The sequence below is a fragment of the Dipodomys merriami genome, unplaced genomic scaffold (genome assembly GCF_024711535.1).
Source record: "Dipodomys merriami isolate MVZ:Mamm:240054 unplaced genomic scaffold, mDipMer1.0.p SCAF_20, whole genome shotgun sequence".
NCBI lineage: Eukaryota > Metazoa > Chordata > Mammalia > Rodentia > Heteromyidae > Dipodomys > Dipodomys merriami.
The window spans coordinates 9044316-9067227 of record NW_027203382.1 but is presented as its reverse complement, the minus strand read 5'-3'; the positions used below and the strand labels follow the sequence as shown (position 1 = coordinate 9067227).

Genomic DNA, 22912 nt, shown 5'->3' with positions numbered 1-22912 from the left:
CAACCACTCTGCAAAACAGTATGGAGTTTTCTCAAGAGACTATACATAGAGCTCCCCTATGACTCAGCAATCCCACTTCTGGGCATTTACCCAACAGATCACAAGGCCATACTACAGCTACCAGCACAACTATGTTAATCGCAGGATTATGCATCATAGCCAGGATATGGAACCAACCCAGATGCCCCTCAAGAAAATGTGGTGTGTGTGTGTGTGTGTGTGTGTGTGTGTGTGTGTGTGTGTGTGTGTGTGTGTGTGTGTGTGTGTGTGTGTGTGTGTGTGTGTGTGTGTGTGTGTGTGTGTGTGTGTGTGTGTGTGTGTGTGTGTGTGTGTGTGTGTCATATACTGTTACAAATATGGAACCAACCCAGATGCCCCTCAAGAAAATGTGTGTGTGTGTGTGTGTGTGTGTGTGTCATATACTGTTGCAAATATGGAACCAACCCAGATGCCCCTCAAGAAAATGTGGTGTGTGTGTGTGTGTGTGTGTGTGTGTGTGTGTGTGTGTGTGTCTGTGTGTGTGTGTGTGTGTGTGTGTGTGTGTGTGTGTGTATCATATACTGTTGCAAATTTTTATTTCTTTAAAGCTTAACACTCAATTCTGATAGTCTGGACTTTAACTATACATTTTATACATTCTCATCAGAAGATTATATTTTTTATAAGTAGATTTTAGATTATCGCTTCTCGGTCTTTTGGCTAAGATCAAGTGTAGTATCTGTTTTTATCAGTTTAAAGAAAGTAAAATAAGCATAGTAAAATATGCACATCACATCAATAGGAATTTCAAATCAAAACTATAATGGGACACCATCTTTAATTCATTACGTTGACTACTACCAAAAAAAGCAAAACAAAACACAAAACACAAAAAATAAGTCTTGCAGAAAATGTGTGGACTGGGAAAGTAGCTAAGTGGTAGAGTAGTTGCCTAGCATGCATGAAGCTCTGGGTTCAATTTCTCAGTACCACATAAATGGAAAAGGCCAGAAGTAGTGCTATGGTTCAAGTGTTAGAGTGCTAGCCTTGAGCTTCTAAAAGAAGCTCAGGGACAGTGTCCCCTAAGTTCAAACTCAGGAAGGGCAAAAACAGAAAAGAAAATGTAAAGATATTGGCACACTGCTGTATACTATTAGCAAGAATTTTTAAATGGTATAGCCATTGTAACAAACAATATAGTAGTTCCTTAAAAGTTCTTAAATAAACCACAGGCTCATGCTATTCATCAGGCTAAAACAGGATGATTGTGGTTTCAGGGCAATTTGGGCAAAAAAGTTCATGAAAATGTGGTGTGTGTGTGTGTGTGTGTGTGCTTCCATCAGAAAAAATGATGTAACTGCAACCCCTCTGTACATCACCTTGACAATAAATAAATAAATAAATAAATAAAGAGCTAAAGGTTTGGCTCAAGTGGTAGAGGGCTTGCTTAGCAAGTGCAAGGCCCTAAATTCAAACTCCAACACTGTCAAAAAGAGAAAACACACACATATTATTATTATTATTATTATATGTGATACATATGTACATATTTACTTATAAGTATGTATAACAAAGAGAGTACTACATAAAATCTTGGAAATTCTACTTCAAGAAGCTGGGATGAAAGGTAAACAAATTAAATCCAAAGGAAAAGAACAAAGAGGGAAACAAATAACATATACAGAGTGTATAATAAAAAGAAATCAATAAAACAGTAAATTATGTTTTGAAAAGAACAATAAAGTTGCCAAGTTTTCAAGACAAAATAGGAAAATAAAAATTATAAATAGGATAACCAAAATGGGAAAGTAATTGTAGATCTTGTAAATGTTAAAGAGACTAGCATAACAATTTCATGCCAATATATTTGAAATTGAGATTCACTGGAAGAATTCTTTGTACTTAATGCTAAAAAAAACTTAAAATCTTAATAGACCTTATGAAACACATTTAATCTATAAATAGAAATGTTTCCATAAAAACGATCCTTACCTAAATAACTTCAATGGTAAGTCTTTCCAAACAAATAGTAATTTGGCTCAAATCTGTAATTCTACTGTTACTTCAGAGTGGAGAGCAAGGGATTACAGTTCAAAGCCAGCCTTGGCAAAAAAAAAGTTTTTAAGATTCTATCTCAACCAACTGCTGGGTGTGGTGGCATGTGCCTGTTATTCCACCTTCAAGGGTAGCACAATGGCTGAGTACAATGATATGTACCTCTCATCCCCACCAACATGGGGAAGCACAATAAGAGGATCACAGCCAACCAGGAAGCCAAACCCTACCTCAAAAATAAAGGAGCTAGAGGTGTGGCTCAAGTGGCAGTGCACCTGCCTAACAAGCACAAGGCTGAATCAATACTGCAGAAAGAGAGAAAGAAAGAGTTGACAGCAAAATATAAAGATAATATACAATAACTAAGGGTTTGGTAAAATTCAAGCTAATCAATGGAATCAAACGGGTCATTCCATTTATTATTTAAAAACAAATTTCTATCAATAAATTCAGTATAGAGGAATTTCCTTTAAAAATTATAGAAATTAATAGCAAAAGTATTCCAAACAATCAATAAGTATGTCAGGCAAGGTTGCTGATGGATCAATCTATAAAAAATGAACTTAAAGCTAGGTGCTGGTGTCTCATACCTGTAATCCTAACTACTCAGGAGGTTGAGATCTGGGGATCACAGTTTGAAGCCAGCCCGGGCAGGAAACTCTGTGAAACTCTTATCTTCAATAAACTACTCAAAAAAGCTAGAAGTGGTGCTGTGGCTCAAGTGATAGAGGAATCTCCTTGAGCAAAAGAAGCTCAGAGACGGTGCCCAAGCTTAGACCAAGCCCCAGCAAAAAAGAACTTAATTTCCATATATTTGGAGCTAAGCATATCCTCCAAAAAATAGAAAGGTAGGAATGTGATAAAAAGCAACTTAAAAGTGAGGGGAATCATGCAACTATATTCTTAACTGGGGATGTCAATAACCCAATTGCTTAGTGCACAGGACCACATATATTGAAGCATATCAACGTGAACTCCAACATATGGAAACAATAGGTTCTTATTATGTCCTGTATGTAGTTTTAGTTTTGTTTTTTTGTTGCTGTTGTTCTTTCTCTTAGTTTTCTGTACCTTGTGTCTTGTATGGAAGATTTTTCAATATGGAAGGGAAAGGAAATCACAGAAACAGCAGGACAAAGGATGAACTAATGCAATATTAATACTCATTTGACCCTATGTTGGATATGAACCTTACAACTTGTAGGGAGGCGAACACGGAAGAGTAAAGGGAGATAATGAGGGATGGAGTAAAATGATTAAAAACAAAAGTACTCATTACCTTATTTATGTAATTGTAACCCCACTCTCATCATCTTTTCAATAAAAATCAAATTTAAATTTTAAAAAGCAACTGAAAAATGAACTTCTAGCCAGGAGCTGGGTGGCTCATACCTGTAATCCTAGCTACACATGAGGCTGAGATCTGAGGATTGTGGTTCAAAGCTAGCCCGGGCAGGAAAGTCTGTAAGAATCTTATGTCCAATTAATCACCAGAAAACTGGAAGTGACACTGTGGCTCAAGTGGTAGAGTGCTCACCTTGAGCTGAAGAGTTTAGGGACAGCTCCCAGGCCCAGCGTTCCCAAAGCCCCATGACACCAAAAAAAAAGAAAAAAAAAGAACCCCTAAAATGCCAAAAATCTAGAAATCAACTTTAGAACTAATGATGTAAAAGATCTCTAAGATACAAAATGTAAAATACTGCTGAAAAAATATCAAATTTAATTAAAGTGAGGAAAATACCACATTCATGGATAGGAAAGCTCAGTATACTGAGTATTATTTTTCAATTTTCCCCAAAATTAAACTATAGATTTTATTTTGTCTCAAGGAAGATCTCAAAAGGATTCTTGGGTGTACATACAGAAAGCAACAATTTACATGAAAATACAAATGATCTAAAACAATTTGAAGGTGAAGGTCATTTTAATGTTAACATACATTAAGACATTATGAAGTTATAAGCAAGAATAAACAGATAAATTGAAAAGAATAGGGATTCCTAAAGATACATACATAATGAGCTCATTTATGATAAAGACATCACAATAACTCAGTGGGAGCTAATAGTCTTTTAAAATAATGGTACTCAGTCAATTACATATCCATACGGGAAAAAAAAATTCAGAAAATTTTTGAGGGTAAGTTGTAGACCTAAATGTGAAAAGTAAAGCAATAAGATGTATGAAACAAAACACTTAAAGAATAATGTTATGAACTTTGAGTAAGCAAGTAGTTCTTAAATAGAGCAAGCCAATAAAGCATCAACCACTTACAAATATTAGAGTAGACAATTAAAATTAAGATATGTTAAACTGAATGATGATGGTTCACAACTGTCTTCTAACTACTCAAGAGGCAAGAGATCTGACAATCAAGGTTTAAATCCCAAGATGGAAAGTCCATGAGACTCCAATTAACCACCAACAAATCAGAAGTGGAGCTGGGGCTCAAATGGTAGAGTGCTAGCCTTAAGCCAAAAGCTCAGAGATAATGCCCAAGCTCTGAGTTCAAGCTCCAGGATCAATACAAAAAAAAAATTAATGTTTAAAAATAACACAGAGAATGTGCTAAGGCTAGCCACGAATGTATGAAAGGTATTTAATACAGTTGAAAGTGTACTTGTATCCAGATACCATAATGAACTATAATTCATTGGAAAAATGAATTAAACTATGAGTAAGATAAAAACAAAGAGCTTATAAAAACTGCAAAAAGCAAGAAACTACACAAAAGAAGATACTTGAAGAGTTAATGAGAATACAAGAAGTTGCTTAACATCATTAGTCATCAGATAAAGATACTAATACCCTCATATCCACCAAAACAAACCTAGAATATCCCACGTGACCATTAATGATAAAAAGGATATACAATATATTCCTCAAATGAGATGAAAAAAATCATATAACATTAAAAGAAAACACATAAATACATACATGCAATATTTTAGGACTTTACTTATGGTCTAATTTATCCTTTAATTTTTTTCCTTTTAGTTCAACAAGGTAAGTCCCCCCATGATAAAGACTATCTCATATGTGAATCACCAGTATCTCATTTGCAATCATAGAAGCACTATCTTTAAATTAAGTGGATTTGAATAAAATGGATGGTCAGCATGCACAATTCACTAATTTATTACATTTGGTAATCTCTTCAGTTATCAAAAGTAGGAATAGATACATGATATAAGAAAAGATCAGATGAAGAACAAATTGTAGTAAATAAACTTCTATGAAATCTGCACTAAAATGTTTCTTTGGTACCTTCTCTGGGGCACAAAAAGAAATACAAGTTGAATAAAGTGACACCTGAATTTCACTATCAATAGGAATAAAGAATACAGTAATCATTGTGTATTTGTCTTTGTTGATAACTGCAACCAGGTAAACAGCAGATGATCTGGTGATGTAAGTATAAATCCCAAAAAATCTTTATACTAAAAGCACTAAATTCTCACTAAAATCTCAAATGTGGGGTACATATAAAGTACACTGGTCAAAAACTATACACATTCCTTGTAAAGGTAGAATTAAAAAACACACAAAATAACTTTATAGTACCCTTACTATAAAATGTCTACAACTTCTTAATCTCTCTTACATCAACTGCAGGTATAAGATAGTATTTTCACTGTTTTAAATTAAGGATGTTTTCAACCAACAATTAAGAAAATTTGAAGTTTTATAGAAGTAGATCCTAGATTATCATTCAACATCCTTGGTTACTCTAACAATACTCCACAGCTTCAGGTTGGCAGATACATATTAAAAACAATTTAAAATTTAAAAACAAGACAAATAAAGATGGTATTTACCCCTGACCGCAACTAGTATCATGGAGCATTTTACTTCAGGACTCATGTCATAAGAAAGAAGAAAACTTACTTGCCAAGCTGGAACAGAGGTTGAGTTGGACATTACTGTTTTCTGAAGTTCTTCAAGCACAGCATCTGGAAGTGGCTTTTGTGACTCGAGGAGTGATTTACACTGAACTTGTCTCAAAAGTAAGATAATAGCTGGCTGATCAGGGTGATTCTTTAAATTCTAAAAGTTAAATCCAAAACAGGAATTGATCAAATATGTTCTTAAGTGATAAAAGTAAAGGCAATTAAACTATGCTTATGTTGGGGAAAAATGCTTAATATGAGCCTTTTCCTACAGTAAGTAACCACAAAAACTAAATAAACAAATGACTGAATAGTTTGAAAATAACAATCTACATTTAAGTACTCTTTAAGGTAGGCAACACTATTATCGCGGTGTGTAAAATAATTTGTTTTAGATTTAATATATGCCTGCGATTCAGTTTATTTCCAGATGATATCCTGAAGAGAAGTTCTAAATATCAATGGCTGAACTAAGAAAATATAATAAAGAATAAAATTATCACTATTCTACCACAACAAACTGTATTTAAAAGAAAGAAAAGGTAAAGATTTGTTTCCTTCTCAACCTTCTATGGGAGATACATGTCTTCTTCCAAACACACATTCTTGGACTTTAGGGGAAAAACAAAAAAAATCTCACTTTCCCATTTTCCTAAGTAACTATATACTAAAGCACATACATTCATACATAAATGCACATATGTATATGTGTTCTCTTCCCATATATAGCTCATTCACTCTCATTCATGTGCTTTTTCTGTCTGTGTTTCTCTTTGTTAGGAATTAAACCTGTTTTTATTAGCAGAATTTTATGTTTAGAAAGTTTAGAAAGTTACTAAAAACAGCTGTTAGTAGTGTATAACTTGTTTATAGGATGCAAATCAGTAGTAATATAACTTTAAACCAGGAACAAAATATTGGACATTAAAATAAATGACTAATGTTACATAGTCACAGCTTCAACAAATTATATAAATTTCATATTAACAAAATATGTAACTCCCATATACTAATACATAAAAAAGATTACTGAAATTAAATAAACAAAAAATTAGAAATATAAAGCCAAAATTACAGATCAAAAGATTCCAAGTTTTTAAAATGCAAGTCTCTGCAAATTTATCTACTGTTTAATAGAAAATAACGGTTAATGGTAACAAAGTCAGATTTTCATTTTCTTAGATTGGCGTAGATTATTTATACCTATTTAAGGGTTACAGTATTATAATTTAATACTCATATAAAATGTGTTACAACCAATTCAGGGTAACTAGAATTTTCATCACCTTAATTGTTGTCAGTTCTGTGCACTGGGAACCTTTAGAATCTTCTCTAGTTAAGTATTTATTATTTTTCCCTCCGGATCATATTAGATCATAATCAAAATATATTGCTACAATGTATTTGACTGCTTTCTTATAAAAAAGAAACTGAAACAATAAGATGACAAGAAAGGGTTCATAAAGCATTTCTTATTCTACAAGTGAACACACAGCAACCACTAATTTATGCTTAGTAAACAACTACCATATAATAGCCTGTCTTGAATTTATCTCAGATGGAATTCCTTCCATGAAAGAAAAAATGTATTACTCTGCTTTAATAGACAATTCAGGGATTAAAGGGATCTTCCACTGTTATTTATCTGTAAAAAGTATATTTTTCTTTCTTGCCAAGTACTGGTAGCTCACACCTATAATCCTAACTACTCAGGATACTGAGACCTGAGAAACGAGGTTTTATACCAGCTCAGGAAGAAATATCTAACTCTTCTAATAAGCTTCCAAAAAGTCAGGCGTGGAAGCTGTGGTTAAGCACTAGCCTTAAGCAAATAAGCTTTTAGGGAGAACAACCAGACCCTGAGTTCAAGACCCAGGATGCACACACGTACACGCACACACACGTACACGCACACACACACACACCACACACACACACACACACACACACACACACACACACACACAATAATACTCTTTCAGGAAAAAAAATTATAAGAGGACAACACAATCTCCCAGTACTTATAAAACATATAGTTACAGGAAAAGCCAAGCTTAAAATTCTTCTTAAAGTATTTGTGAGTTTATAAAACTGATTCATTCAATAAATATTTATTGACTCATTTAATGTAATTTTCCCAACTCTTTCCATAGCTTTACAAATGTACAACATCATTTTAATGAATAAGTAAAATTCTATTATACATATATATCACAAGATCAAGAATATATATCAAGATCAAGATATATAGATATTTATATATCTACATATCTATATGTCACATTTTCTTGATCCATTTGTCCATTGAGAGGCATCTAAGCTGATTCCATACCTTGGCTATTGTGCTAGTGGCTTTACTGTATCTTGCTAGAGTAGTTAGTTCTATGTAAACTTTTTGAGTAACTTCTACGCTGCTTTCCAGAGTGGTTTGACAAGTTTACATTCCTACCAGCCATGTATTAGGGTTCCCTTTTGGCTGTATCCTTGCCAGCATCTGTTATTGTTTGTTTTCTTGATAGTGGCCAATCTAACTGGGGTGAAGTAGAATCTCAGTGTTGTTTTGATTTGCATTTTCTTTATGGTTGGAGATGTTAAGCATTTCTTCATGGGCATTTTTACTACTTATTCTAAGACTCTCTTTAGCTCATTATGTTAAGTGAAATAAGTCAGTCCCAGAGAGACCGAAGATCCATGGTTTCCTTTATATATGGAAGCTTGATTTACCTTACAAACTTGTAAGCAAATATATAGGGTGGTATATAAGTGTATACCAATGTATTAACTGAAATACAGTAGTTCAAGGGGGGTCTCAAAGTTCAGTAAAGTAAAACACCAGGAAGCAAGTACTTGGAAGGTGTGGGTGAAGTCAAAGGGAAAGGAATGAACAAATGATGAGAAGACAGGGAGAAAACAGTCCAAGAATCCAATATAAATCCTAGAAATTTAAAAAGGGTGATAGAAAGAGTGAGTAGGGAAGGGATAGGTGAAGATGTTGAAAGGGGTGACAATGATCAAGATATATTGTATTCAGAAACTGCTGTGTAAAAATGGCAACTCCTTCATACAACTTAAAAGATAGAGTTTGAATGCTGAGAGACAATCAAGTTTTGTAACTCTATCCATTTCTTTCAGCTCCTACATTAATTTCCCTTCTAAAAGCTTTTACTTTCCATTTGTAAAAATGCTCATAATAAATACCTACATCATAGGATATATAAAATTCAAATATACAATACTAAACACACTAATTTGTAGTAAATAATAAATGTTGGCTGCTATCATAACCACCAACACCACCACATATTAGGTAAGATAAAAATCCATGAATTTCATGTAGTATAATTATAATAATAGAACTACAGAATTCTTGTATAGTTCTGTAACAATACCTTTGTACATAGAGATTCAGCTTCAGATATTCTTCCTGTGTCCATGAGACCAGTGACAGCTTGTAAAAGAGACCATTTTTCAAGACATTGGTTGTAATTTTCAAGAAATTCTTTGTCCTTAACTGTAAACAAATAATGTCAATATTACTTTCTTTTGACTTAAATACAGCCTAAGAAGGATAATTAGTTCCTTAAAAATATTAAAATTAGCCAGGTGACAGTAGCTCATATCTATAATCCTAGCTACTCAGGAGACTGAGATCTGAGGATCATGGTTCAAAGCCAGCCCAGGCAGGAAAGTTTGTGACACTCATCTCCAATTAACCACCAGGAAACTGAAAGTGGCACTGTGGCTCTAAGTGGTAGAGCACTAGCTTTGAGCTGAAGAGCTGAGGGACAGCGCCCAGGCCCAGAGTTCAAGCACCATGACCAAAAACAAAAACAAAAAGTTTAAATTGGACTTCTCATGCATATACATTTGTTAAATAAAGTATCTTGCTCTGCAGTCTAGGCCAGACTCGAACTTGTGATCCTCCTGACTCAATCTCTAGAGGTGGAACTGAAGTGTGTGACCATGCCTGGATCTTGCATATATATATATTTTAAAACTTACAAGTACTATTAGAATACCATAGACTTGCCATGAAACAGGTTTCTGAAAAGTTTCATGGCAAAGTACTTACAGTTAAATAATTTAATACCTCATATACTTGTGATTTAATTTTATTTATTATTGTAAAGGTGATGCACAGAGGAGTTACAGTTACATAAGTAAGATAATGAGTGCATTTCTTTTAGAGCAGTGTTACCCCCCTCCCTCGTTTTCTCCCATTTTCCCTACTGGCTACTCTCCTCCCCACAAGTTGTAAAGTTCATCTCCAGCAGTGTCTAGTGAGTATCGCTGCTGCATTGATTCACCCTTTGTTGCACTGTTTCTGTGATTCCCTTTCCCTACCCCAAGTAAGATAAACTTATATACAAGACAAAGGGTACAAAAATCAGAAACAGTAACTATGGGGAATAAACCAGGAGAAAAAAATGAAAGACAAAGAAATAACTAGAAACTGAAGAAAACCAAAACAACTACTAAAAAACCCAACCCTCTTGTTTCCATATCATGGAGATCATTTCAATTAACATCATTCAATTAACATCATATTCAATTAACATATGTACACGGTTATTGGGCTACTGTGAACCTCTGCTAGGACTATCCTAGATATATACTAATTATTACAAATGAGGGAAACCATGGAGCCTATGTTTCTTTGGGTCTGTTTCTTTGGCTTACTTTACTTAATATGATTTTTTTCCAAGTCTTTCCATTTCCTTATGAATGGGGTAACATCATTCTTTCTGATGGAAGCATAGAATTCCATTGTATATACATATGGTTTATGCTTTAAAAAATCACTATGTACAGGAACAATGAAAAGAGTGCACTGAAAATGTTCACATTTTATTGCAATATAATTGAAGTAAATATGTTGTAGGAATTCAAACTATACAATATGAAGAGTTCTACCATTCTACAGGAGTAAATCATCACCATAATCAAAGTAATGAGCAAACTCATTATTATCAAGTTCCCTCCTACTCTCTATAGTCACTTTTCACAGTACCCAATCCTTCTTGCTCACTGTCCTCAAATAACACCTAGTAATTTTAAATCATAATAATCTGTGACTTCATTTGTTTTTTCTATTTATTTATTTTTGTCATATTAGTATCTGAACACAGGGTCTTGCACTTGATAGGCAAGCACTCTTAGTATTGAGCCATGCTTCTAGTTCTTTTTTATTTGCTGGTTATTTCTAAGATAGAGTCTTGTTTCCTGCCCAGGAACATGCCTATTTTAGGTTTCCTGTATAGCTAGAATCACTGGGCCAAATTCTAGGTTGAGAAGTGAGAAGTGGTCTCAAGAACTCTGCCTGAGCTGACCTTTAACTTTGATCCTCTCAAACTCACCCTGTCAAGTAGTTAAGATTAGAGGCTATTGAGGATTATAAGCTACTGACACCCACTTGCTGTTTCCTACAATTTCAAATAAAATGAAACCATATAAAACTTTTTTGGTATCTTCCACATAGTTTAACATGGTGAATTGTACTTATTTTAAAATTTCTAGGACAAATATTACAATTATCTCTCTTATAAACTCTTGGGTTTAAATTGATAAAAGTTTTGTTATGACTTTCTCCATATATGTTTATGAGCAACAGTGATCTGTACTTTTCTTGTCATGTCTTCATTCAGATTTAGGGCACAGTAATGCTAGTAGTCACATAGATGATGTTAGAGTTACTATCTCTGATTTTCTGGAAGGATTTGTATTAAACTGGGATCATTTCCTTCTTAAATGTTTGGCAGAATTCATCAGTAAAGTATTTGAGTTTCCATATATTTGAAATTTTTTCCATTATTTTTCTGTTAAGTATTTCTAATTTAATAGAATTGATAAAAAGCATACTTTCCTTTCTTTTATATATTTAAATAGTTATTCATTATATACTTGAAATGTAATACCTATGTGTCAATTAGATCAAGTTAGTTGATAATGTTTTTCAAGACTTTGTAATATCTTCGCTGATTTCTGTCCAAAAATAAATTGTTCTATCAATTGCTAGTCGGTACAGAACACTGCTCTTTGAGAGTAGGGGAATAAATATGTTCTACAACTGAAGGACACCTCATCAGAGTTTACAGAAATATTTTTGTGTTTTTAACACCCATTGTAGGAAAAAGTCTGTAATTTACTTCTGAATACTATACTCAAAAGGAAACTGAAAACACATAGTGAATACAACTAGTCTTACACAGCTTCTTCATGGAGTAAGAGAAATACTCAACTCATAATGTTCTATTGTGAAAACACATTACTCATGAAGTGGTAAACAGTTATTTGAAAGTGAGTATATACTGGTTGTAAAAGTATACAGCATATTTGAGGGAAAAAACTAAGAAGATAAAAATGAAGTATAACCAATTACTAACAAAGGAGAAAAAATAAAATCTTAAAAAATGCAAAATTAAAACCATAAAAAATAAAAGACAAAAATAGGAACAAACATCAAGGTAAACAAATAGAAACAGTAAACTATATGGTAGATGTTAATGAAACTGTATCAATAATCACTGAATGTTTATAGCCTAAAAGCATCAATTAAGGAGTTTCCTAGTGGATCAAAAACAAAAATAGGTTGGGCTTGGCTTAAAAGTACCATTTTTTAAAAAAAATTCTGTTTGCTTGCTACTTAAGTTCATCTTATTACAATATTTGCCACTAAAAAAGCACCTACTTTTTTTTTTTTTTTTTGGGGGGGGGGGTCCGGTCATGGGGCCTGAACTCTGTGCCTGGGGAATGTCCCTCAGCTCTTCAGCTCAAGGGTAGCACTATACCACTTGAGCCACAGTGCCACTTCTGGCTTTTTTCTTTTTGCTTATGTGGTGCTGAGGAATTGAACCCAGGGCCTCATGCATGCAAGGCAAGCACCTTCGCAGCCCCCGGCACCTACATTTTAAAAACTGTCTTGATAGTCCATAAAAAATAGGGAATAACAAATTTTAACATTTACTAAAAAAAAATAATAACCTAAAATTAATGAAAAATTCTGTCCCAAAAGTACACTAAAATATTTATGATACTAAATACAGATCACAGTGAAGATATTTAAGAATGTATAGGACAGTGTTGAATAGTGTGATTATATTAGCAGCTATTTTGGTCAAGATTTCCAGAAGAATCACAGGATAATTGCAATGCTGGTTTCAGTAAAGGATTTTCAGGTCACCTCAATCCCTAAACATTGGTTAAGTCTCAAAGCACATAAATCCATAAAACAAAGATTTCAACTCACAGTACCCACTGGACTTTTTAAGCAATATGGAAAATATTTATATATATATATATATATATATATATATATATATATATATATATATATACAGTTTTCTTATCACATTTCTGTTCAGCTATACAACTATGGATTCTATAAGAAATGCATTATTAAAACAATATGTGCTGAAATTGGTTGTTTCTGATTTAATCATTTGAAAAGCCGATATAAATCATGTATAAAAATGCTTTTAAAACTTACTTGAAGCAGAAACAGCAGAGAACAATGCCAAGTATAAATCCATCCTCTTTGGCTGAGTGTTGTTGACTAGAGCTAGTTTGTCATCAGCATGACAGGCTGCCATCAGCCCAGCCCAGACAGCAGGGTCACCTAAACACAATATATAATAAAAAAGAGTTAGAAGGCTGGTTAATATCAACATGTTGCTGCAAAGTTAAGAAAAATGAGAGTTAAATGTATTCTCCCTAAATAAAACCCAATTGAATCTCTACAAATTTTTCATTTACTTAAAGCAAGCTAATTGTTTTCAGAAGACACATTCCATGAGAAGTATTCTGTTAAACTCTTCTTCACTGCCTGGTTAAATTTGTTTCCTACATTCTGTACTACTGTGGAAAGACCAACGTCAGTCTCTTTCACTTGTCCTCAAAGATCAGTCTCAAATAGACACTGAATTTCCTATAATTAAAGACTCAGTTGTAGAAAAATATAAGTCAAAGAAAAAACTTATCATATTATTCACTATGTAATAGAAAAGCCTGAAAGTCACTTCATCATTCCAGATGAGGTGGTACATATATGATTTTATAATATATCCATACATCCATTTGATTCTTCCTCAACACCCAGGCAGCAGCTTCGGGTGACAGAAGAAGCTGGACAGTCAGTTGAAGAGGTAACACAATAAAAAAAGATTAGCTGTATAATTCTTTTAAAGGAAGTTACTTGTATAAAGAAGCCAGCAAAGTACTTGCAGGTTAGAAATTGTATCTAAGTATCTATGTATCTATCTATTTATATATCTGATGTTTTGTTATTATAAACCTTATTTTACAGTTTAATTCAGTAATTAGTATTTTAGTCTTGTTATCCCTAACAAACAAAAGGATTTAAAAAATCATACAAGGGAATGCTAGTTAGCAATATAACCATATAACCACTTGTTAGCTTCAATATTATATATTTTTTCTGTCTGATATATCCAAATCAATACTCCTATCAAATCTCTTTTACTTATAAATGATCAGTATTATTACTAATAGTATAGTAACACTTTTCTAGATGACTACATTAAGTAACATAAGACAATAACATTAAATAACAAAGACTTTAAGCTTTATTATAGAGTTTAAAATGAATGGCGACCATCCCCTAGAATTCACAGCAAGGAGATAGTCAAAATTTCAATGTATATCCTACAAAATTAAGAAGAGTGAGAGAAGGGGAAAGATAAGAGGAATGGTTGAGAATGTTGAAAGTGGTGACATTGATCAGGACACATTGTATGCATAAACCGCTTTGTTGAATGACAACTCTTTTGTACAACTTCTAAAAGATAATCAAAGTTGTTTTTTGTTTCTTTTTTTAAGATCTAGTCCGGCTTCAGTGGCTCACACCTGTAATCCTAGCTACTCAGGAGGCTGAGATCTGAGGATCATGGTTCAAAGCCAGCCCAGGTAGGAAAATCTATGACAACCTTATCTCCAATAAACCACCAGAAAATCAGAAGTGGCACTTCAGCGCTTGCTGAAGAATTGAGAGAAAGCGCTCAAGCCCAGAGTTCAAGCCCCAGGGCTGACAAAAAAAAAAAAAACATCTAATTATTATATCATGAAAAGAACATGACAACCTAAAACCTTGAGCTGGCATTGTGTAACAACTTTTCATTTGAGATCCAATTTTCTATACAACAAAACTACTGAACTAGATGATAACTAAGGTCTAAAATATTATGATTATAGCTAATATATAGACAATTTTTGAGTATTGGCTTATTCCTAAGATTAAGTAGATAAACTTTGTGGGGCTCTTAAAATATTTTAAGTTTAGATTTCTGATTAGGGACTAGGTTAGTAGTGGACACTAGCTGGCAGCAATATGTTCTGCGACAAAGTAAAAGAATGGCTGTTTTCATGAACCTTTCACAGGTAATCTGCTAACTAAATACTCATGAAATAAAGTGACTCCAGGATAACATACAAACATATAAGCCCCAGGATAAACATATAAACAAAAATTTAAATATACTTTGCAAAAAAAAAAAATTAACTATTGATATCACAGAAATGTAAGTCTAACATAGACTGATGCTTTTCTATTCAAGTATAAACTCTTTTTTTTTTTTTTTGTGAGAATACCATACAGAGGAGTTACAATTACATGGGCAAGATAACGAGTACATTTCTTATCAAACATTGTTGCCTCCTCTTTGTTTCCCCTTCCCATCCCTTCCCATCCCTTCCCATACTTCCCCCCCTCCCCCAACAGGATCCTCTGCCCCCCCCCCCCACCAAAGTTGTAAAGTTCATTTTTCGACATAATGACTTGTACATCTCATTGTTGCAATGGGTCCACCTGTATCCCTAGTTAAAGGATTTGTTTTTTCCCTTCCTCTCCACAAATTATACCAACATCAAATACAGTGAAAGCATGGGTTATACGTGGGGGAGGGATATACAAAGCAACATAGAAATCATCTTATAAATATGTTAGAAGCAACTGCATGAAAGGGAAAAACAAAAACAAAAAAAACATTTCAATACTTATCTTGGAGTTCATTCCTCTAACATCAACTTATCTGACCTTTTCTGCTTGACTCAGACTATACTAGTTATTGCAAATAAGGGAAACCATGGGACCTATGTTTCTTTGGGCCTGGCTTACTTCACTTAATATAATTGAGATTATCTTTTAAATTCCTGAAAAGACACCTTAAAGTAGTACCTGTATTTGTTTAACTAAATACCTTCAAGGAATAGGTACACAGCCACTACTCTTAAGTATAGTTATATTCACCTCTCCTTGACTCTAAGGACAAGTCTCAAGCCCTCATTTTTACCACTTAGTGCCAGTTTTATGTACTTTTTCTTTTTTTTAATAGTTTTTTATTGTAAAAATAGTATACAGAGGGATTATAGTTACTTGAGTAAGGTAATGAGTACATTTCCTATCGAGCACTGTTACCTCTTCCTTTGATGAATCTGCTTGAGTACATACTTTGCCAGATAAAATATAGGGAAAAAATTCAGAAATCATGAGAAATGCCTTACTTGGGAAATCTCACCGTTCTAAAGTTTTTCTCACTTATAAATCAAAGACTAATAAATCTTCCATTATTATGGATACATAAGATATTTTTGAGGGTAAGTCTATCTCATATTTATATGATGAAACTTATAATTATAAATTTACTAATACCTAATATAGAAAATGCAAATGTTTAGGTATGTTTCTATTCTGTCTATGCCAAAATGAAAAAAAAAGAATAAACAATAGGATGGGCACTGGTGGCTAACACCTGTAATACTAGCTACTTAGGAGTCTGAGATCTGAGGATCACCCTTCAAAGCTAGCCCGCAGCAAAGTCTGTAAGACTCTTATCTCCAATTAACCACCAGAAAACCAGAAGTGGAGCTGTGGCTGAAAGTGGTAGAGGACTAGCCTTGAAGAGCTCAGGTATAGCACCTAGGCCCAGGGTTCAAGCGCAACAATTGACCAAAAAAAAAAAAAAAAAAAAGAATAAACAATAGAGTATTGCTTTGTTTTATGATTCCTAAAAATACTAGGTATTTTTCACCTTAGATAGGATTATTACAATTTACTGTAAAGAAAACATTTTACTTGCTCTGTGTTCTATCTGCTTCCCAATAGTGCCTAGTCAAACAATAACATACTGAATGAGCAAATGTCTAAAATACTCTGATAATATAAATTATTTTGACACTACAGTTCATATTTAAGACAATGTTATCTAAAAATTCTCCTATGGTGCAACACTACTAGACATTTCAGTCTTCTAAGGCATTTTTCCACTAGTGGCAACATAGAAATATGCTTGAGCCATAATTACCAATTTTACTTTACTTTTGTGATCAACATACATAAGCATACAAAGACACAGCTATCTAGAACAAATAGCTAAGATGAGAGGAGGCCATGATCTTGGCATTTCTAACAGTCATTATACAAGACATGTACCCAACTTTCATTAAGTTAACTACTCATAAAAATAAATGAAACTAATGTAGTAAGTATAGGTAAACTACTGACAGATGAAAAAAGAAAATAAAACTACTTCCTAAAAATATATAATGTAGATATTGCTGGGTGCTGGTGGCTCATGACTGTAATCCTACTCAGGAGGCTGGGCTCTGAGGATCACGGTTCAAAGCTAGTCAGGGCAGGAAAGTCCATGAGACTCTTATCTCCAATAAACCACCAGAAAACCAGAAGTGGTGCTGTGGCACAAGTGATAGAGATCTCACCTTGAGCTGAAGAGCACAGGACAGTGCCCAGGACCAGAGTTCAAGCCCCATGACCACCAACAAATTAAAATATATATATATTATATATATATTATATATATATATATATATATATAAAATGTAGATATTCAGTAACAAAAAGTAAGTAGGCAAATCTGTAAGTAGGCATTCCCCTGTTTCAATAATTATCTCTTATTTATCAGTTGCCACATGCAGATAAATAATAGGCAAAACTTAAAAAAATATTTTAAAATTCCCTTGTATCTTACTTCATGTAAATTCAAACTTTGCTCTTCTAAGTCACAATCCAAGATTCATAGAATGGGAATTAATAAAATAGATTATATTACAGTCACCTGGAGAAAGGAAAGCTGCCTTCTGAATGGTCTTCAGTGCAATATTTTTTTCATCTTCTCCTGTACTGCTTCCCACTGCCAACTGATTTACTGCAGTGTACAACAATGCCTTCTACAGAAGAGAAGAAAAAGTATCAACCAATTCTCTTTATAGCTCCCTGTATTTTTAAACTAAAAGAAGAACTGTATTTGATATAATATAACCCCTAAAGCTATGACAAAAGATTATTTCATTATTCATTAATATCACTTAACAAACTGTTTCCTCTGTACTAGAACAAACTAACCTTTCCATGATTTGAGTCCAAAATATGAGCCACATTTCCTGCTATAGCACCTCCCTATAATAGAAAATATTATTAGAGAAATGTCTTACCATCTTATTTTTAAGCTTTTAAATAAAATTATCTTTTGGAATTGAGAAAACATAAAAGCTGATGCCTCTTATAAATGTCATCTACTCACACAGACATTAATATAATCTATGTGTTGGAAAAAGTCTACTTCTTTCTTTTTTTGTCGGTTGTGGGGCTTGAACTCTGGGCCTGGGCGCTGTCCCTCAGCTCTTCAGCTGAAGGGCTAGCACTCTATCACTGGAGCCACTTCTTGTTTTCTGAGTGGTTTACTGAAGATAAAGAGTCTCACGGACTTTCCTGCCTGGGCTGGTTTTGAACTGTGATCCTCAGATCTCAGCCTCCTGAGTAGATAGGATTACAGGCATGAGCCACCAGCGCCCAGCTCTATTTCTTTGTAACTCCACAAAACAATACAATAATATGTGCATGTAACTCAGTCTAGTACTTGTGTAAATAATGGATAGTCTGGCTAAATGGCAAAACTCCTTTCACTGTATTTATTATTTCTAAAAAAATTGCTACAATTCAAAATTATAGTAATCCTATTACTGTAGTTATTTTATTGTTTCTCTAGAATTTAGAAATTTTCTTGCCTTTGCATTTCGTTGAGCATACTGAGCAACAACTCGGGACAACAAAGACCAAAGAGCAGGGTCAGCTGGGTTACTAAGGAGACAATGAAAAGAACTGGGTTTAGAGATGAGATAATTTAAGCACAAAAATACAAGCAATTATTTTTATGCTTAAAATCTTCTACACATTTAAGACATTTTTACTTACGTTACTTACACATGTTTGACTGAAAAGGTCTTAAGTTTTAGAAAACCAATATATGCTAAACATTCTAATTCAAACACAAAGGGAAAATCAACAATGCAATAATCACAAAATCTCAAGACAAGTTAGGGAAATGTAATAGACTAGTCAAGGAAGCACGAAGAGATTAAAAAGTATGGGATAAATCATGTTATACAGAAGGAAGAGGTACTCTAATGGAAATGATATCATAAGGAATAAGCTTTATATTAAAATAATCAACTTTTAAAAATATAACTAGTCAGCAAAAAAGTATGAAGAAGAAACTATATTAAATCTTGTAAATACCAAGACAAGACACAATATACTGAAAACAGAATAACCAGTGCTGTTAATGAGAACTATTTCCCAAATTTTGAAAGCATTAGTGAATATTTAAGAAGCTAAAAAATTCCTAAAACAATCAGTCTTGTCTCTATCAGACAACATGTGGATAGTATTATGAATTTAGGGGTTAGGGGCTTTTTTTTTTATCAAAACAAGGCCTTTGCCTGAGTAAGAGCCAAATTTATCAGATGAATTTTTTAAAAAATCCTTAACAAGCAAAGTAACAGGCAAAGTCAGTTGCCTAATCCATAAAACTAAAGTGTATATATTTTAAGTCTTCATAAAGCCCAATATGAAAACATAAGCACTTCAAATAGAATTAGGCTCCAAGCTCAAGGGTACAGAGATTACCTGTGGACAGCTTTTGAAGCTTGTCTTTGTACTGATACATTGCGGCCCTGGAGTGCATAAATTGCTGAAGTAAGAAGACATCTCTGATAATCACTACTTTTGTGTTTGACATGCTTCAGTAACTCATTAAGTGCTGCTTTGGACAGCGTAGCATCTTGCATTGCCAACCCTAGGGCACACAGGGTTTGAAGGCTTTCTGTAGTTGGTTCCTTTAAAATAGAGCTGCAAATACATTTAAAATCATCTTGTTAGCCATCTGAGGTCTGGCTATTAAACAATATTTAATACAAAAAACAACTTACAGAGATTCACCAAACTAAGCTTGATTTAAGGCCCATGTAGAATCAAATTTCCTGGGTTTTAGCAATTTTTCTTTCTTTCACTTTTTTGGGGGAAGGGTACTAGGATTTGAACCCAGCACCATATGCTTCCAAGCAGGTACTCTACCACTTGAGCCACATCCCCACTCCTAAAGAGACAGCAATTTTTTCTGATTGAAGTAAAATGCTAATATCAACAACATCCAGATATCTTTCTGATTATTATATCTAAGTTTTTAGAAACAAATACTAATCAGTCTCTGAGTTTTAGTTCTGGGTAAATGATCAAAACAATTGGTAAAATGTTCAGCTATAATAAAATGTTACATGAGAGGTCAGAATGCAGTAATGCCTTATCATAGGTTTACAACACAGTTTTAATCAAGTCTTATTAACAAATAGCCATAAGAATAAAAATAATTTCAAAAACAAACATTTTAAATTGTTATATATGTTATATTGTGTTATATTTGTATAAATATGTTATACAGTTCAGTGGATGCAGATTCTGTCAGTCCTTGTGTTATATCTGTGGCGTTCAAACTGTGCGATTTAGTATTTCTCTACCTTTAATTTTGTGAAAATATGCCTTCCACAAAGTAAACAGTGCCAAAACAAGCAACTTAAAATTTAATGTACTTAATATAAAAGATAAAGTGAAAATTTTAGATTTTTTGAAAGGTGGTATGTCTCTAGAAGAAGTCTCCCTGATTGTACCAAAACAGTAATTTATAGCTGTATTGTGAAATATGGAGTTGTGGAAAAGCACTATCATACACAGTGAAACTAGTGATCAGGCAAAACTCCAAATACTGAATTTTAGAACAATAAGAGAAACTTTTAGCCCTTCAGCAGGGCTAAAAGACAAAGAGAAAGTCTAAGCGACATTCCTAAGCACCATGTAAACTTTTTAAAGAAACAAGAGACCTGATATCCACACAAAGCTAGCACTGGAGAAAAAGTTCCCTAAACTTACTGGTAAATTTATGTGGTACCATAACTGAGAAACACCTCCAGGGTCCTATCATTTTACTGCTTAAAAAAGCAGAAGAAGCCACTATCTTTTTATATTTCCAAGGCTCAATACCTCTTCACTACACTGGTTCGGAAGACAGCCACCTAGAGAGACACTGTAGCCACAGGGAAATGATTGTGACTTTGATACAGTTCACAGAGAAATTTATGCTGTGGGAGCAGCTGGTGGTCTTCATTTAAAACTGGGGGGTGGGGGGCACGGGTAGAACTCTGTCCCTGTGTAGAGAAGTGAGACCAGGTCTGTAGATTTGGCAAGGCTGGGTCTGAGATCATGTGGTGGGGCTGGCAGATCCCTCAGTTTCCACAGCTCATCATCCAACACAGACTTTATTCATTCAGTGGCTTCCGTGCTCAGCAGCACAGAGGGGTATGATGCTGCTGCTTGGACATTTGCTACACCTAAGGGTAAGGGCACTGATAAAGGGTCTCTCAGGAGGAAGGGAACATTCACACGATTGGTTCACAAGATCATTCATGTAGAAGAGCATGGACAGGGATCCAGCCATCACAGTGTACCAATGTGTGCACATGAGCCCACTAAAATGAATACAGTTCTGCATTTACAGGGCAGGGTAAAAGCTCTTCCTCCAAATATCAATACCAAACTTCAAACTCTACTATAAAGCCATAGTAATCAAAACAGCTTGGTATTGGCATAAGAACAGACCTCAGGACCAATGGAATAGAATTGAAAACCCAGAAATGAACCTACAGACCTATAGCCATCTAATCTTCGATAAGGGAGCTAAAACAATAGAATGGAAGAAAGACAGCCTCTTTAGTAAATGGTGCTGGCAAAATTGGTTAACTACATGTAGAAAACTAAAGCTAGATCCTTATATATCACCCTGCACCAGAATCAACTCCAAATGGATCAAAGACCTTGAACTCAAAGCAGACACTCTGAAAACATTACAGGATGGAATAGGAGAAACCCTAGGTCTCCTTGGCTCAGGCCGAAATTTTCTGAATAGAGACCCGGAAACACAACAAATCAAAGAAAGGTTGGACAAATGGGATTGCATAAAGTTGCAGAGCTTTTGCAGGGCAAATGACATAGCTAGCAAGATCAATAGAAAGCCCACGGATTGGGAGAAGATCTTTACTAGCCAAACAACGGACAAGGGTCTCATATCTAAAATATACTTGGAACTCAAAAAATTAAACCCCCCAACAACAAATCCTCAAAGAAACAACTGCCCAATAAATAAGTGGGCGAAAGACTTAAAGAGAAACTTCTCTGAAGAAGAAAGAAGGATGGCCAATAGACACATGAAGAAATGTTCAACATCCCTAGCCATAAAAGAAATGCAAATCAAAACAACATTGAGATATCACCTCACCCCAGTTAGAAAGGCAAAAATCAAGAACTCTAACAACAACAGATGCTGGAGGGGATGTGGACAGAAAGGAACCTTACTTCATTGTTGGTGGGAATGTAAACTTGTTCAACCACTTTGGAAAGCAGTATGGAGGTTCCTCAAATGACTTCACATAGATCTCCTCTATGACCCAGCAATCCCACTTTTGGGCATTTACCCAAATGTTTACAAACAAGACCACACTAAAGCTACCAGCACAACAATGTTTATTGCAGCATTATTTACCATAGCTAAGATATGGAACCAACCCAGATGTCCCTCAGTAGTTGAATGGATCAAGAAAATGTGGTATATATACACAATGGAATTCTATGC

General features: G+C 34.1%; 1 protein-coding gene and 1 pseudogene across 3 annotated transcripts in view; one reads left to right on the top strand and one right to left on the bottom strand.

Annotated features, from left to right (window-relative positions):
* Skic3 (SKI3 subunit of superkiller complex) overlaps nt 1-22912 on the bottom strand; it is a 148956-nt gene that overhangs the window by 17732 nt on the left and 108312 nt on the right. For all 3 annotated transcript variants that reach the window (XM_070031056.1, XM_070031055.1, XM_070031057.1), the window contains 7 exons: nt 19861-20082; nt 18960-19032; nt 18298-18351; nt 18011-18122; nt 13411-13539; nt 9314-9435; nt 5923-6081 (listed from right to left, as the gene is read on the bottom strand). In XM_070031056.1, the coding sequence (XP_069887157.1) occupies nt 5923-6081; nt 9314-9435; nt 13411-13539; nt 18011-18122; nt 18298-18351; nt 18960-19032; nt 19861-20082 (871 nt within the window). The remainder of the gene's footprint in view (nt 1-5922; nt 6082-9313; nt 9436-13410; nt 13540-18010; nt 18123-18297; nt 18352-18959; nt 19033-19860; nt 20083-22912) is intronic.
* LOC138833072 (U2 spliceosomal RNA) lies at nt 680-816 on the top strand (annotated as a pseudogene).